The sequence below is a fragment of the Thamnophis elegans genome, chromosome 2 (assembly GCF_009769535.1).
Source record: "Thamnophis elegans isolate rThaEle1 chromosome 2, rThaEle1.pri, whole genome shotgun sequence".
NCBI lineage: Eukaryota > Metazoa > Chordata > Lepidosauria > Squamata > Colubridae > Thamnophis > Thamnophis elegans.
In genome coordinates, this window is record NC_045542.1 from 12,792,972 (window position 1) to 12,806,887 (window position 13,916).

The 13,916-nt window shown below is 41.8% G+C and overlaps 2 protein-coding genes across 3 annotated transcripts in view; one reads left to right on the forward strand and one right to left on the reverse strand.

Annotated features, from left to right (window-relative positions):
- RBM10 (RNA binding motif protein 10) overlaps positions 1-6,818 on the forward strand; it is a 32,726-nt gene extending 25,908 nt beyond the window's left edge. Inside the window, exons 18-24 of the mRNA XM_032210284.1 lie at positions 2,321-2,470; positions 3,219-3,284; positions 3,592-3,777; positions 5,389-5,463; positions 5,554-5,657; positions 5,805-5,934; positions 6,564-6,818. Coding sequence (XP_032066175.1) covers positions 2,321-2,470; positions 3,219-3,284; positions 3,592-3,777; positions 5,389-5,463; positions 5,554-5,657; positions 5,805-5,934; positions 6,564-6,689 — 837 coding nt within the window. The 3' untranslated portion in view covers positions 6,690-6,818. The remainder of the gene's footprint in view (positions 1-2,320; positions 2,471-3,218; positions 3,285-3,591; positions 3,778-5,388; positions 5,464-5,553; positions 5,658-5,804; positions 5,935-6,563) is intronic.
- LOC116503711 (nudix hydrolase 20, chloroplastic-like) lies at positions 6,736-13,126 on the reverse strand. Of its 2 annotated transcripts, XM_032210286.1 has the most exons (8): positions 13,041-13,126; positions 11,272-11,525; positions 11,021-11,084; positions 9,373-9,500; positions 8,424-8,542; positions 7,820-7,955; positions 7,322-7,418; positions 6,736-7,157 (listed from the first exon to the last, which is right to left on the reverse strand). In XM_032210286.1, exons 1-8 carry the CDS (start codon positions 13,108-13,110, stop codon positions 7,111-7,113), a joined length of 915 nt encoding a protein of 304 aa, XP_032066177.1. In that variant the 5' UTR covers positions 13,111-13,126; the 3' UTR covers positions 6,736-7,110. The 2 variants fall into 2 exon arrangements, with proteins under 2 accessions (XP_032066177.1, XP_032066176.1); XM_032210285.1 differs by having other exon boundaries at positions 6,736-7,418.
- Between the last annotated feature and the right edge of the window lie 790 nt (positions 13,127-13,916).

Here is a 13,916-nt window from a genome sequence, read left to right on the forward strand (position 1 = left end):
GGTGGAGGTCCAAGGCAGTCAGGAAGGGCTGCCTGTTCAAGGAGCCGGAGAGACTAGTTGTCACCACGGATGCCAGCCTCCTGGGGTGGGGCGCCCACTGTCAGGGCCACCTAGCCCAAGGCCGATGGACTCAGAGGGAGGCCGCCCACAGCATCAATTGGCTGGAACTGAGGGCAGCTCGCCTAGCGCTGAGAAAGTTCGCATCTCTAGTAAGAGGGGCTCATGTACTGTTGATGACAGACAATGTGGCGACAAAAGCGCACATAAACCGGCAAGGGGGCACTCGATCAAAGGCCCTCATGCTCGAGGCAGAAGCGCTGGGCAGGTGGGCGGAACGTCATCTGGCTTCTCTCAGTGCAGATCACATCTCCGGCGTAAGCAACCGGGAAGCAGACTGGCTGAGCCGCCAACGCATCGACCACTCGGAGTGGCGCCTGCACCCGGACCTGTTCCAGCAGATCGTGAGGAGGTTCGGCAAGCCACAGGTAGACCTGTTTGCCACACACAACAACACACAGCTCCCACGCTTCTTCAGTCGCTACCACTCGCCCCAGGCGGAGGGAACCAATGCTCTGAGGTCAGCGTGGCCTCAGGGACTTCTGTATGCCTTCCCTCCACTTCCGCTCATCCCTCAAGTGGTGAACAAGCTCCTGACCGAAAAGGCAGACCTCATTCTGGTGGCTCCCTTCTGGCCCAGAAGGCCCTGGTACGCAGACCTGGTCAGCCTCTCAGTTCAAAGACCTTGGAGAATCCCCCGGGACAAGATTGCCCTCAGCCAGGGGGCCATCACCCATCCGGAGCCCCAGTGGCTGCAGCTAGCCGTTTGGCACTTGAAGGGGAGCTCCTGAGAAAGCAAAAATTCTCTGACCAGGTCATTCGAACAATCCAAGCGTCCAGGAAGCCCTCTACGACTAGAATCTACGATGCCACCTGGGCCGCCTTCTCACGGTGGTGCAAGACTAGGAACATAGAGGCCTCCTCAGCCTCGATCCCCCAGACCCTAGACTTTTTGCAAGAGGGTCTGGATAAGGGCCTTGCAGTCAGCACCCTCAGACGCCAGGTTGCAGCGTTGTCTACCATCCTGGCAAAGGGCTCCTCTCGCTTGCTGAGTCAGCTCCCCCAGATCAAGAGCTTTCTCAAGGGAGCAGCGAACATCAGCCCTCCAACTGTTCACCGGTATCCGTCATGGGATCTTCCATTTGTGCTTAAGGCCCTGACCAAAGCCCCATTTGAGCCTTTGAAAAAGACCAGTCTGCGCTACCTCACCATCAAAACCGCTTTCCTGGTGGCCATTACATCCGCTCGCAGGGTAGCCGAGCTTGCTGCGCTCTCTGTCAGGGAGGATTTGTGCGTAGTTCACCCGGACAGAGTAATATTGAGACTTGATCCGTCATTTGCTCCGAAAATTAACTCCCTGTTTCACAGGACTCAAGAACTTATTTTGCCCAACTTCTGTCCCCATCCTTCTCACCCTAAGGAGCGTGAGTGGCACAAGCTGGACGTGAGACGGGCCGTGCGCACGTATGTAAAGAGAACAAAGGACTACCGCCGGTCAGAGGCTTTCTTTGTCTCCTTCCTCCCTGCGTCCCTGGGCCGCAAGGTCTCCTCTCACACTGTGGGACGTTGGCTACGTGCTTGCATCAAACTGGCATATGAGCACCAGGGCAAGACGGCTCCGAGACGAATCACCGCTCACTCCACCAGGAGCGCTGCAACGTCTGCAGCCTGGGCAACCCAGGCCTCTATCCTAGACATTTGTAGAGCGGCCACCTGGGCTTCCCCCACGGCCTTATTAGAAACTATAAGATTGACACCTTTGCCTCAGCCGAAGCCTCCTTTGGCAGAAGAGTATTACAAAGAGTGGCTGAAATGCCAGAGGCTTCGGCGCTTCCCCACCCTGGGACTCAATAGCTTGGGCATGTCCCAGCATTTGGGCTCTCTGAGCAGTGCACTGGAGAAAGACCGTTGGCTTACCTGAACGGTCGTTCTCGGGGCACTGCGAAGAGAGCCCAAACCCACCCGGGTGTTTGTATTTTGAACGATGTGGCTGTATTGACTGTAATTGATTACAGGACGGTTCCTTCGTTTTCGAATTGAGCATGTGCAGGCAAAGGGAGGCGTGGTCAAGAAAAACATCACTCAGTCCAAGGGCAGATAGGCTGTGTTAACCCCGGCATTTGGGCTCTCTTCGCAGTGCCCCGAGAACGACCGTTCAGGTAAGCCAACGGTCTTTCCCAATGTGAAAAGAGAGCTCATTTCTCCTTGTTTTTTTCTTTTCTCCCTATATACTTTTCCTTCCCTTTTATGGACTGTCTGCCAGATTGCAAAGGATATGGAACGCTGGGCCCGCAGCCTCAATAAACAGAAGGAGAATTTCAAAAACAGCTTTCAGCCAGTCTCCTCTATACGAGAGGATGAAAGGCGGGAATCAGCCACAGCTGACGCTGGCTATGCCATCCTAGAGAAGAAGGTACGATTTGTGGGGAGTGCACCATTGAACCAGGAATATACCTGGAACAAAACAATCTGATACAGGTAGTGCTTGATGTAGAACCCCAGGTTTTTGTTGCTCGGTGAAACAATTGTTAAGTGAGTTTTGCCCCATTTTACGATCTTTCTTGCCACAATTGTTAAGTGAATAACTGCAGTTATTGTTAGTAATATGGTTGTTAAGTCAATCTGGCTCCCCCATTGCTTGTCAGAAGACTGCAAAAGATGATCACATGACCCAGGGACACTTCACATGTCATAAATACAAGTCAGTTGCCAAGCATCTGAATTTTGATCACGTTCCATAGGTTGTTAAGTATGAAAAACAGTCCTAAGTCCCTTTTTTCAATGCCACTGTAATTTCAAATGGTCATTAAATGAACTGTTGTAAGTCAAGGACTGCCTGTAGTTAATAAAGGTATGCATGAAGGTTCATCAGCACCTGTTAACTAATAAAGAGCTATATTGGATATTATTTCAGCATTAAAGTATATTTATTGTACAATTGCTGTTACAATGTGGTATTTTGTATGCTTTTTAAAAAATAACAATCTTGCAGAAATAAGAGAGGGAGTGGTTATATTTGAGTTAATGTTCATTATTATGCAACATCCTGAATGACCACCTTGTGTGGCTTGGGAGACTGTTTTGACTGCTGAGTAGAAAAAAATGTATTTTCATTAGGAAAAATGATTAAATACTTCCCTGCTTTCTTTTGTTGTTCTCAGGGAGCACTGGCCGAGAGGCAGCATAGTAGCATGGATTTGTCCAAGTTTACTGGTGATGATCGGCTGGTAAGCCTTTCCTCTCAACTTTCTCTGAAATGTAAACTTTCTGGGCTTCACTCTGAATGACCAGAAGAACGGGCAAAGATGTAGAGATTCTACAAATCTGGCTGATGTTTAATATGTTGAGGTATGAAATAGAGATACCAATATTTATGTATCACGGGAAGTGTTGAACACAAGAACTCTTCGGTTTCAAAAGTTATTTCTGAGGTAATCCAGAAGAGTAGGGATTATGGGAGTTAACTCGCCCAGGGAACACTACATTGAAAAACTAGATTAAGGTAATAGTTCTGATAATCCTTCCCTCTTGCAGAGTCCGCCTCGGGGCTTAGTGGCTGCATACAGTGGTGAAAGCGACAGTGAAGAGGAACAAGAGAAGGCAGCTGATCGGGAGGAGAAATTAACAGATTGGCACAAACTGGCTTGCCTGCTTTGTCGCAGACAGTTTCCCAGCAAGGAGGCTCTTATTCGTCACCAGCAGCTATCGGGCTTACATAAGGTATGCATGCAGCTGATGAGAGTCTTATCATTTTCAGTACAGGTAGTCCTAGACTTAAAACCACAATTGAGCCCAGAATTTATGTTGCTAAGTGAGAAATTTGTTAAGTGGGTTTTGTCCCACTTTATTACTTTTCTTGCCACATTTGTTTAGTGAATCACTGCAGTTGTTAAATTAGTAACAAGGTTGTTAAATGAATCTGGTTTCCCCATTGACTTTGCTTGTCAGAAGTTTGTAAAAGGGGGTCACATGATCCAGGATACTGCAATTGTCATAAATGAGTCAGTTGTCAAGCATCTGAATGTGAATCACGTGACTATGGGGATGCTACAATGGTCATAAGTGTGAAAAATGGTCGTCACTTTTTTCAGTGCCGTTGTAACTTAGAACAGTCACTAAATGAACTATTGTAAATCAAGGACTACCTGTACAATCAACAATAGCAGCTAATTGGACTACTTGGATTAGAGGCTATGGGGGAATTTTCAGATTTTAATTCCTGGTAGGCAGAGTGTCAGTGTTCCAAATATCATCCAGAATTAAATCAGAATTCAAGGCATAGCTTTCATCAAAGTTCCAATTTAATGAGAGACATGTTGGTACACCTGTGGAAACCCAAATCTGAAAGCTTCCTGGGTTTCCATCCAGTTGAAAGTTCAAAACCTTGCCCCCACACCCACAAGTCCATCACATGGTCCAATCATCCTCTGCCACGCTGGCATTTCCACCCATTTAGTTCCGGTCAGGTGCAGAGACAAAGAACGACCTTGTGCTTCTAGAAAGGAATGGTTCTGTTTTGACAACAACACATTCTACAATTCTACTCCTTACTATTCCCCCTCCCAATTACCCCACTAATGAAACAGCATAGTAAAATAAGAGAGAGTGTGGCAGGCCAAAGATCCTAAAAGGAATATGACTGCAGGCCTGACATAGAGTTTTAATACTTTGACCATGCAAGATACAGCAAAATGTCACTGTTCCTAGCCCATAAATTGTTAGAAAACAACTTTGTTCTTGTCAACATGTTGAACAGATTGTTATTGTTTTGAATTAGTATTATTTCTGGTCTAAGACCAATCATAAAAGCAAATTGCAACAAATGCAAAAATATAATTATTATATTAAAAAACTGAAACAGTTAACATTGTGAAAGAGACAATGTGAAGAAGACACCAAATGGTTTATAAGAATCATGGCTATCAGTAAGAATATTGCAACTTACATAAAGATTTCTGAGAATTGATCAAATGGGAGAAGTATAATCTTGCAGTTATAAGAGCAAATGAAACTACTGACAATGGGAGATAGGAGTTTTGATTCCCGTTAGCTGTATAATATAATAGGAATGTTAATAATATGTGATGGAGTCTGAAAATGTTTGTTACAGTTTCACCTATAATGTTTTTTATACTTATATATTTTTAATTTATTAATTTTAAGACACTTTCTGCCTTTGGTGCTTCAGAAATAAAATATTAAGTCAAAATATAAACATAATACTGCTAATACAGAAATGATTGCACGTCATAGGAGCAAACATGGCTCTCCAGAGTGTGTTTTGATTCTACCTCCACCCCTTCATCCTTCTATTCTTTTTCTCCTCTGCAGCAAAATTTGGAGATTCACCGACGGGCACATTTGTCAGAGCAAGAGCTTGAAGCCCTTGAAAAGAATGACATGGAGGTACGGAAGAGGTGGGGGGGGGGCACAAGGGAACATGTCACATAGGAAACATCTCATCAACTAACACCATCCATTCATCACTGTTTTCAGATGAAGTATCGAGATCGTGCAGCTGAGCGAAGGGAAAAATACGGTGTTCCTGAGCCACCAGAACCCAAGAAAAGAAAATATTCAGCTGTGACCCCAGCCACGGTGTAAGTTTTACACTACAGGTTTCATTTTTAGAAGAGGCTGTGTTTCCTAGCAAAGTGTTCTTTGCCTCATTGCATTGGGCTCGACTGGCAGAAGAGAGAGCAGGATTGCCTTAACTGTTTACTTCTTCCCCTCCCCATTTGCAACAGGGATTTTGAACAACCAACACGAGACGGACTGGGAAGTGACAATATTGGCAGCCGCATGTTGCAGGCCATGGGTTGGAAAGAAGGCAGCGGATTGGGTCGCAAGAAACAGGGTATCGTAACCCCTATTGAGGTAATTTTTCAGATTGCTCTATATGTAAATAAATAAATAAATTTTGTATTCTGGAAGGACGTGGTCTCTCCAATTGCTTTCTCTTATTATATACTGGTTTTGCGTAAAGGGAACGTCTTTGAGTCTTATTGCATAGTATTAGAGCAGTGGTTCCCAAACTTGGCAACTTTAAGACTTGTGGACTTCAACTCCCAGAATTCTCCAGCTAGCTCTTCTGGCTGGAGAACTCTGGGGGTTGAAGTCCACAAGTTTTAAAGTTGCCAAGTTTGGGAACCACTGTATTAGAGCATTAATAGATCAGTTTATATATATATATATATATATATATGTTGCTTAGGCTTTCTTCTGTCCCATGTATTATACTGTCTGTGAAAAAGGAAATTGCTGTGATAGGAAACATGATAGTTAAAAATAGAAATTGGGAGCAAGAATGGAACTGTTCCACAAGAAGGGAGTTGATGGTGTGGTTGTTTGACATCAATAAAATGATTTCACACAATGAGAAAAGATGGCATCTTACAAAATAGGCCAAAGAGTAGATCTGTGATAAAGTTTTATTTTTCCTTTTGTTACCATGTGTTATCTTGTTGGGAGGATCAGTGTGATTTTATTTTTTCCTTCTCTCTTAGGCCCCAACTCGAGTACGAGGGTCTGGCCTTGGCGCCCGTGGCAGCTCTTATGGGGCGGTAGCATCAGAGTCGTACCGGGAAGCATTGCACAAGACAATGCTCACTCGTTTCAACGAGTCAGACTGAACTTTGTAAGAAGCACCTCCTGTACAGTATTTTGCTGCTGTCTTCCCTTAGCCCCCCCCTTGCCTTCCAACTTTCAGAATGTTCTTTTGGTTGACTTTTTTTTTAATTAAATGTTCAAATGGACAAAGATTTGGACAGAGGATTTTACATGGCTGAAGCATGTAGAAAATGAACAATACACTTGGTGCTCTTGTAACTAATAAGCATTTCCAATGTTCATTATGTATAAACATGTGGTACAGTTAACTCTCGAGTTTACAAGCTTTCCACATATAGGTACAAAGAGGCAGTAATTGTAGCCCTGATCAGGATCTTGTAGTCTCAGTCCTCAGGGTTTCCATTTGAGATGCCTGCCAGTCTTGGGTTTAGCAAAAAGAAAACACAGGGAAAACTCTCATCTCAGCAGGCAGCCTTTGGCTTTTCAAAGGATCTGGTGTAGCCCTTCCACCAACTCTACATAATGGGGTTCTGAAGAGAGAAGCAGAGGAAAACTCTGTATGCATGGTACTCACTATCCTTCAAGTGTGTTTCTACGAAGAAGCCTGTCTTTGTCATTTTCTCCCCCTTCTCTCTTCCCCTAGTTCATTTTATTTTTACTTTGACCATACATAGCTGACAATGACGACGCCTACCTTGATCAGGTTGAATGTAACTATGTCTGATTAGAAAATCCAGTGCTACCATCGCGCAGTTGGGCTTGAAATCGGAAGATCCAATGGCCTCTCTCACCTGCGTGGGAAGATTTACAATTAACATATAAAGTAGAAATGGCAGTTAGCACTCCAACGTCATGCCTAGACTAAGATAATGGCTACCATAGGACAGAATTAATGAGAATGTGTGGTAATACTTTTCCTCTATCATTCCAAATAAAGTTAAACACAAAACATAATAATGAGCTAGGAAACTACAGGAGAGCTACAGTCTTACTATCTCTTGTTTGAAATATGCCACAAAATGGAACAGGATCCGTCATGCATAATCAGTTTTCATTGGGCTTTCCAAAGATAGACTCATTACAAATGGGAACAGCAAAAAACATTGCTTGTTTGTGGGAGGCCTCATTAGTGCTACCTTTCATTCTTCAAAAGGGGCAACCTTTATTGGTACGCAACATGGCACCTACAAACCTTATCAAGTGACCAAAGATAGAATTCTTGCACTTCTCCATCTCCTACTTGGGGCACAAATTCTTCAGGCAGCTCCAGGTCATATACAAACTGGCATTCAGGATTGATGCCTCCATCTGACCCTTCATATGTGTAGCTGGATTGCGGAGAGGGGGAAAGAATAATTCAATCACACCAGTGACTTCCGTAAAGAATGTTCAGTTAACACTGATTTGAGTTAGAAAGGAAGTGACCTCATTCAGAGGAGCCCAAGCCATCTTTTTATACTGCTTCCGGGATCCCTATGAAATTAGGAGTGACATTTAGAGGTCCATGTATGCTTTATGGATAAATGCTGTGTGCTACATCAAGGCAATCTAATCTGGAAATTCTACATATTGACACTGCTGCTATATTTGACATATTTGTTTTCACGATTCAACTGGAATATGCAGCAATCAAGAAAATCACCATATAGTAATTGAATGAAAATTTATTGATTATAAATACAGTATGTTCCCTTAATGTCAACTCCAAGGGAAATATGTATGTATGTATGCACACAAGCAAATATAAATACTGCTACGCTACAATGTACCTTGGATTTTAGAACTTTCTGCATTACCTGATCGTTCCAACAGATTTGGATAACGTAGCAAGGGAAGCAGGAATGCAAGCCTCCTCTTGGCACTCTTTTATTAGTGTTTCTCTGACACCCAGCTCTGATGAAATGCCACCTGCAGCCTTGCCAAAAAAACAAAACAAAAAACAAAAAAACCTTAAATTGTGGTTCACCATAAAGCAAGCAGTCAACATTAGCTATTTTTTGTATTTAAGAAGGATCTTTTCCATCAAACAAAATAATTATTTCTGAGTTGGCGAATTAGAGAGCTTCAAGACTTCTTTGGAGCGTTTACACAAAATCCCCGACTTACAACCATTTATTTAGTAAACATTCAAAGTTACAATGGCATTGAAAAAAGCGATTTATGACTGGTCCTCGTATTTATAATTATTGCCGCATGCTCATAGTCACATGGTCTAAAATTGGGTACTTAATAACTAGCATGAATTTACAACAGTTACACTGTCCTGGGGTCATGTGATCACCATTTGTGACCTTCCCAAATAGCTTCTGACAAGCAAAGTCAATGGGGAAAATTCAGATTAATTACAGTGTATTTCAATTAATTGCAGTGGTTCCCTTAACAACCATAGCAAAAAAGGTCATAAAATTGGGTGCATCTCTCTTTAACTGCCTTGCTTAGCAAGGAAAATTCTGGTCCCAATTGTAGATCAAGGACTACTATACATGCTTTTAATCTGTAAGAAAAATATCCGCAGGAAGAACTATGTTCTAAGAAAAATGGTTCAGGCTGAAATTGTAATTTTGTATAATTAATAAAGGCTTACTTCTACTTAGGGCATTCAACTCAATACTGTGGCCCGCCCGAGCTCATTAAGTTAAGTGATTTCTCTGGCTGTATTGGAGCAATAAAGAGTATTTAGACAACTGTTAGCTAATCCCATCTTCATATGAGATATTCTATTCGTCATCCTATTTTATCTCTTACCAAATTATCCAATAAGCCAGGATATGTGGGTTTGTTCAATGCCCTACGGGCCAGCCACATGTGCATTTCATCGTTTCGCCAAGTATAGCCATTCAGGTGGGCCCCATAGGTCTTCACCCCCAATAGTGCTGAATCAAGAGAAATCAGATATGAATTTAGGCAGCATTTCTTGCTACCTAAACCAAACACCTACCTTTGCACCATATGTTCTGATTCTATAAGTAATTTCATCTGCTTAAGCCTTCATAATATATTTACTATTAATAGTATTTACTATTAAAATACTGTATTGGGGAATGTTGACAAGAAATAGGATATTAAAGGAACAGCTAGAATGTCCATACACAATTCCTTCTTTATGATTCACAATGTAATATTAGAAGAATTCTTATGCAAGTTCAAACTTTTCTTTGTTTCTCTAGAGCTGCAGAAGTTGATCCAAGATTGGTAGTCCATTAAAAATACCTAAAAACCAATCCCAAATTTTCAATAATCAGAATTTTGCATTGAAGAGATAGCATTGTGGATAACGCCAATGCAGAAAACAAATTCTGAAATGATTTGCCTATGGTTAGCTTCCTATACACTGATCTATCAAGGCCCATGGAAGTCTGATACTGTACTTCTTCTAATTGTTGAGTTTTATGGGAGAGGAATGCTGGCATGAACAATTTTTTTCATAGCATAACATTGGTGAGGAAGAAATCTGATTTTACATAGGAAAGGAAAATTAAGTGTCTTAAGGTGGGTTGTTTTTGCGTATGTGCAGTGATCTTGACATGCTTCATTGCATTCATCCTAACAATTTGAAGGAATAGCGATCTACCTTTTATGTCGAAACTATGCCATCTATTTTAAAATAAAATTATAAAATATGTGTTCAAAGGCCTATAAAATTATATACTGGTATTCAGGAAGCAATATTGGAGCAAAATGTGATGGCAAGATTTGTAGAATTTGTTCATTCCTACTTTTGGGTTGGGAAACCGGAAGAAAATATTTATCATTTTCCTTTAGAATTGGTAAGCATACAATACCTAAACAAATAGAGATTTATTTTATGTATTTGCTCATGGGACATCTTAATAATGAAACAGTTTCTGAAACAGAATATTTACAGTATTTAAACTATTGTCGATGCACATATTTAAAAGAATATCAGCAAGGAAGCTACATTTCTTGACTGAGATTTCACTAAGGCATTTCTTATCTAAATTTCCTAAGTAGATGAAATACTTTGGACTCTGTGACAGGAATGCTGCTAAATTCTTTGGTTGAGGCTTTATCCCATATCTCTGCAGCTTAAAAGTTTTGTTTGATTTAAATACATTTTGCACAATCACCCTACATAGTGCACCATTCTAGTTTTCCTCATAACAGTCCAGTAAGAGAAGATAAGCAGAAAAAACACCCCCCCCCCAAAAAAAACCAATTAGCCCAAAGTTACCCAATGAATTTCCATGACGGGGTGGACTACAATCTTGGCTTCTCTGCCCTTAGTACAGCACATTAACTATCATATCACTCTGGCTCTCTTCTCTAAGATAATTTATAATTTTAAAAATTACACACAGTGGAGTTACTTACTTTTGCACAAGTCAGGCCTTTCCTATACAGCAGAGCCAAGATTTTTAAATTTTAAACTTACGTGTTGCAGCACGTTCCATGCTGAAGAAAGGTGTGTCACAAAAATAGGGCATTACATTGTACATCTGAAACAGAGGCATATTTTTATTAATGAATTGCTCTAGTACTGCGCACGCCTACACACACACACTGCATTGTCTTCCTAAGCTGTTACTCAGAATAGAAACACTGGGCTTTTCTTGCCTGCATCTCTTCTATAGCAGAAATAGAAGAAAGTCCCCTTCCTATTGCTTAATTGTGCCAAGTCCTCACCTCATCCCTCCATCCTTTTAAACAAGGAAAAGCTTGCTGTGCTTTCAGCTCCTTGAGCACTCTTTGAACAGCAGCTGTCCTCTGGTCACAAGAAGTCAGTTGTTTGTTAAGTTCCACCGTTGGAGGGGCTTTATCTCCCTGAGACACTGAGAAAACAGTCGGGTACTGATGGAGACATTTAGCTACAGCGGGTGGGACATATCCTACTTGTTGTCCAGCAACCATAAATGGCAAACACAGCGCCTTGGAAGAACCTGCAAAGAAATGAAACCCAAATCAATCTCTCTTGCAACTAAGATCTAGTTTCTACAAATAATTCAAATCTGCCAAAGTGCTTCTTTGGAAAATGATCTGTGGGTTACTAACAACTGCAGAGATTCACTTAACAACAGTGGCAAGCAAGGTCATAAAATGGGGCAAAATTAACAAATGTCTTGCTTAGCAACAGAAATTTTGGATTTAATTGTGCTCGGAAGTCAAGGATTACCTGTACAAACCGAAAGATGATATAGAGAAAGTAGCTTTTGTGGCAATAAAACTTACAGCAAAATCATTATAAGGAAAGGATTAATGAAAATCCTAGAACCTGAGGAAAAAATGCCTATGTAGACCAACATTTTCTTCTTATAGAGGTAAATAGGTGACCGTATGAAGATCACAAGCAGCATGTGAACAACCAGTACAGAAAAGTACTTTATTATTGATATTTATCTGCATGATTTTTATTAGATAGATAACTTGATGGATTTATCCAATTTTGTATCGTGTAGTAAGCTAAAAAGCTTCAGACTGCTTTCTTGACAGATTACTTGAGTTTTTGTATTTTCTTTTCTGTACTTTTCCAACACCTACAAGGTGCAGTGATCAAAATCTGAATAAGGATATTATGTGACATCACTACACATTTGTGAAAAATCATTACAGTATCTGATTTTTAAAAATTTATTTCCTACTTATTCAAGTTATATAGAACTTGCCTTTTCAGAGCTACTGCCACAATTCAGAGGGCATTTTCATCCACCAATTCACTACCTTCCCAGTTTCTTTCCTGGATATAATCTCAGATTCACTCAGAACACATAAAATTAAGCCTTTTGCCCCATTGCTTTTACATGACTTATCTTAAACCCTGTTTGCCATTTGATGTCCGTTTCTTTGTTTGCTTTTCATTGTCATTTACTTGAGAAAAAAAACAACAACCTTAAAGTATCAGCAGAGGGATCCACTTCAGAGTTTGCCTTCATTCCAGATCGTTTTAGGAAGGTGCTGAAAAGCATCAGTCCCAATATTTACAAAAACCGTGTATTTATTCCTACTCTCGGTTTTATGTACCAGAAATAATTAAACCATAAGCGAATGCTCCTTTTTTTTTCTTGCTGTTTGCATAGCGGTCTTTGAAGAACCGCAAGCGATTTGCAAAACGAAGCGGGGGGGGAAATGAATCCAGACCGTTTCTCATTTATTTCTTCCGCGCTTTTAAAGGAAGTGGCGGTTACCTTTATATACCTTCCCATTATTTGGGTCTCCCCCCATGGCAGAGCTGGAGATAATGCAACATGTCCTTAATGAGGTCAAGCTCGCCTTGGCTTATCTTTCGGCTGAAGCTTTCTGCATTCCTAGCGGTTGAATTTCAATCCTGTCCAGGACGTTTAATATTGAAAGGCGTCTAAACGCGGGCTTTAAATCTGCTTGGTTGTGTCTGACGCTGTATGCGCTCCGGTGGCTAAATTCTGTAGAAAACGGCTCACGCGGAAAGCCCGCGGTCGTACCTGCTCCATGAAAGGAATTCATCTTCTTCAGCAGCTTCCGCACTCGCTCCGACCACCCCTCGGCCGCCATGGTACCTCTTGCATAAAGCCCGCCCTCACCGCTGCTCCTCACGCCGGACGCGTAAATCTCATTGGTTCGGCCAGTCGTTCTGATTCCTTGATTGGCCTTCATCCTTCGAATTCCATCGGGAAGCTCCGGAGAGCTCAGAGATCCGACTTGGTAACGTTTCGCCTCTTTTACCGTCCAAGGTTTCTCGTGTTGGTGTCTGGAGGTGAGAAACACATTAAAAAAAAATCTTGCGCGGAGAGAATTATGAGAAGATGTTTTTTTTTAAAGAAAAGCTTCTAGTAGAGAACTTGGAAAGCGACCAACTATTGCAATATATCTGGAGTGAAAATGATGTTGGGTCTGCATTCACTGGAAGATCTCTGGAGTTTGGTTTAACAATGCAGACATAGGTACCCATCATACTGTTCTCTTTCAGAAAATGCCACTTTATCCAAAGTTGGACAAGAGAGAAGACAAAGGAAACTAAAATCATAAGCTGAGGGGGATGGGGGGGGGAAATCTAATTAAAATTAGTTGACAGCAACAATACTGTGAGGGAGATGGGCAGTTAAGAAGTATGACACATACATACATACATAGGTAAAGGTTCCCCTCGCACATATGTGCTATTCATTCCCGACTCTCGGGGGAAGTGCTCATCTCTGTTTCAAAGCCGAAGAGCCAGCACTGTCCGAAGACGTCTCCGTGGTCATGTGGCTGGCATGATTAAATACCGAAGGCGCAAAGTGGTCCCTATTTTTCTACTTTCATTTTTTTACGTGCTTTCGAACTGCTAGGTTGGCAGAAGCTAGGACAAGTAACGGGAG

What these genes read in the sequence shown, in the direction of transcription:
- LOC116503711 (XM_032210285.1), bottom strand. Translation starts at nt 13,110, where the DNA reads ATGGCGGCCGAGGGGTGGTCGGAGCGAGTGCGGAAGCTGCTGAAGAAG. An exon ending in GAATTCCTTTCATGGAGCAG is followed by an intron (nt 11,526 to 13,040) that starts GTACGACCGCGG and finishes ATTTCTTTGCAG; the next exon opens with GTTCTTCCAAGGCGCTGTGT. An exon ending in ATCTTTGGTCACTTGATAAG is followed by an intron (nt 7,419 to 7,819) that starts GTTTGTAGGTGC and finishes CTTCCCACGCAG; the next exon opens with GTGAGAGAGGCCATTGGATC.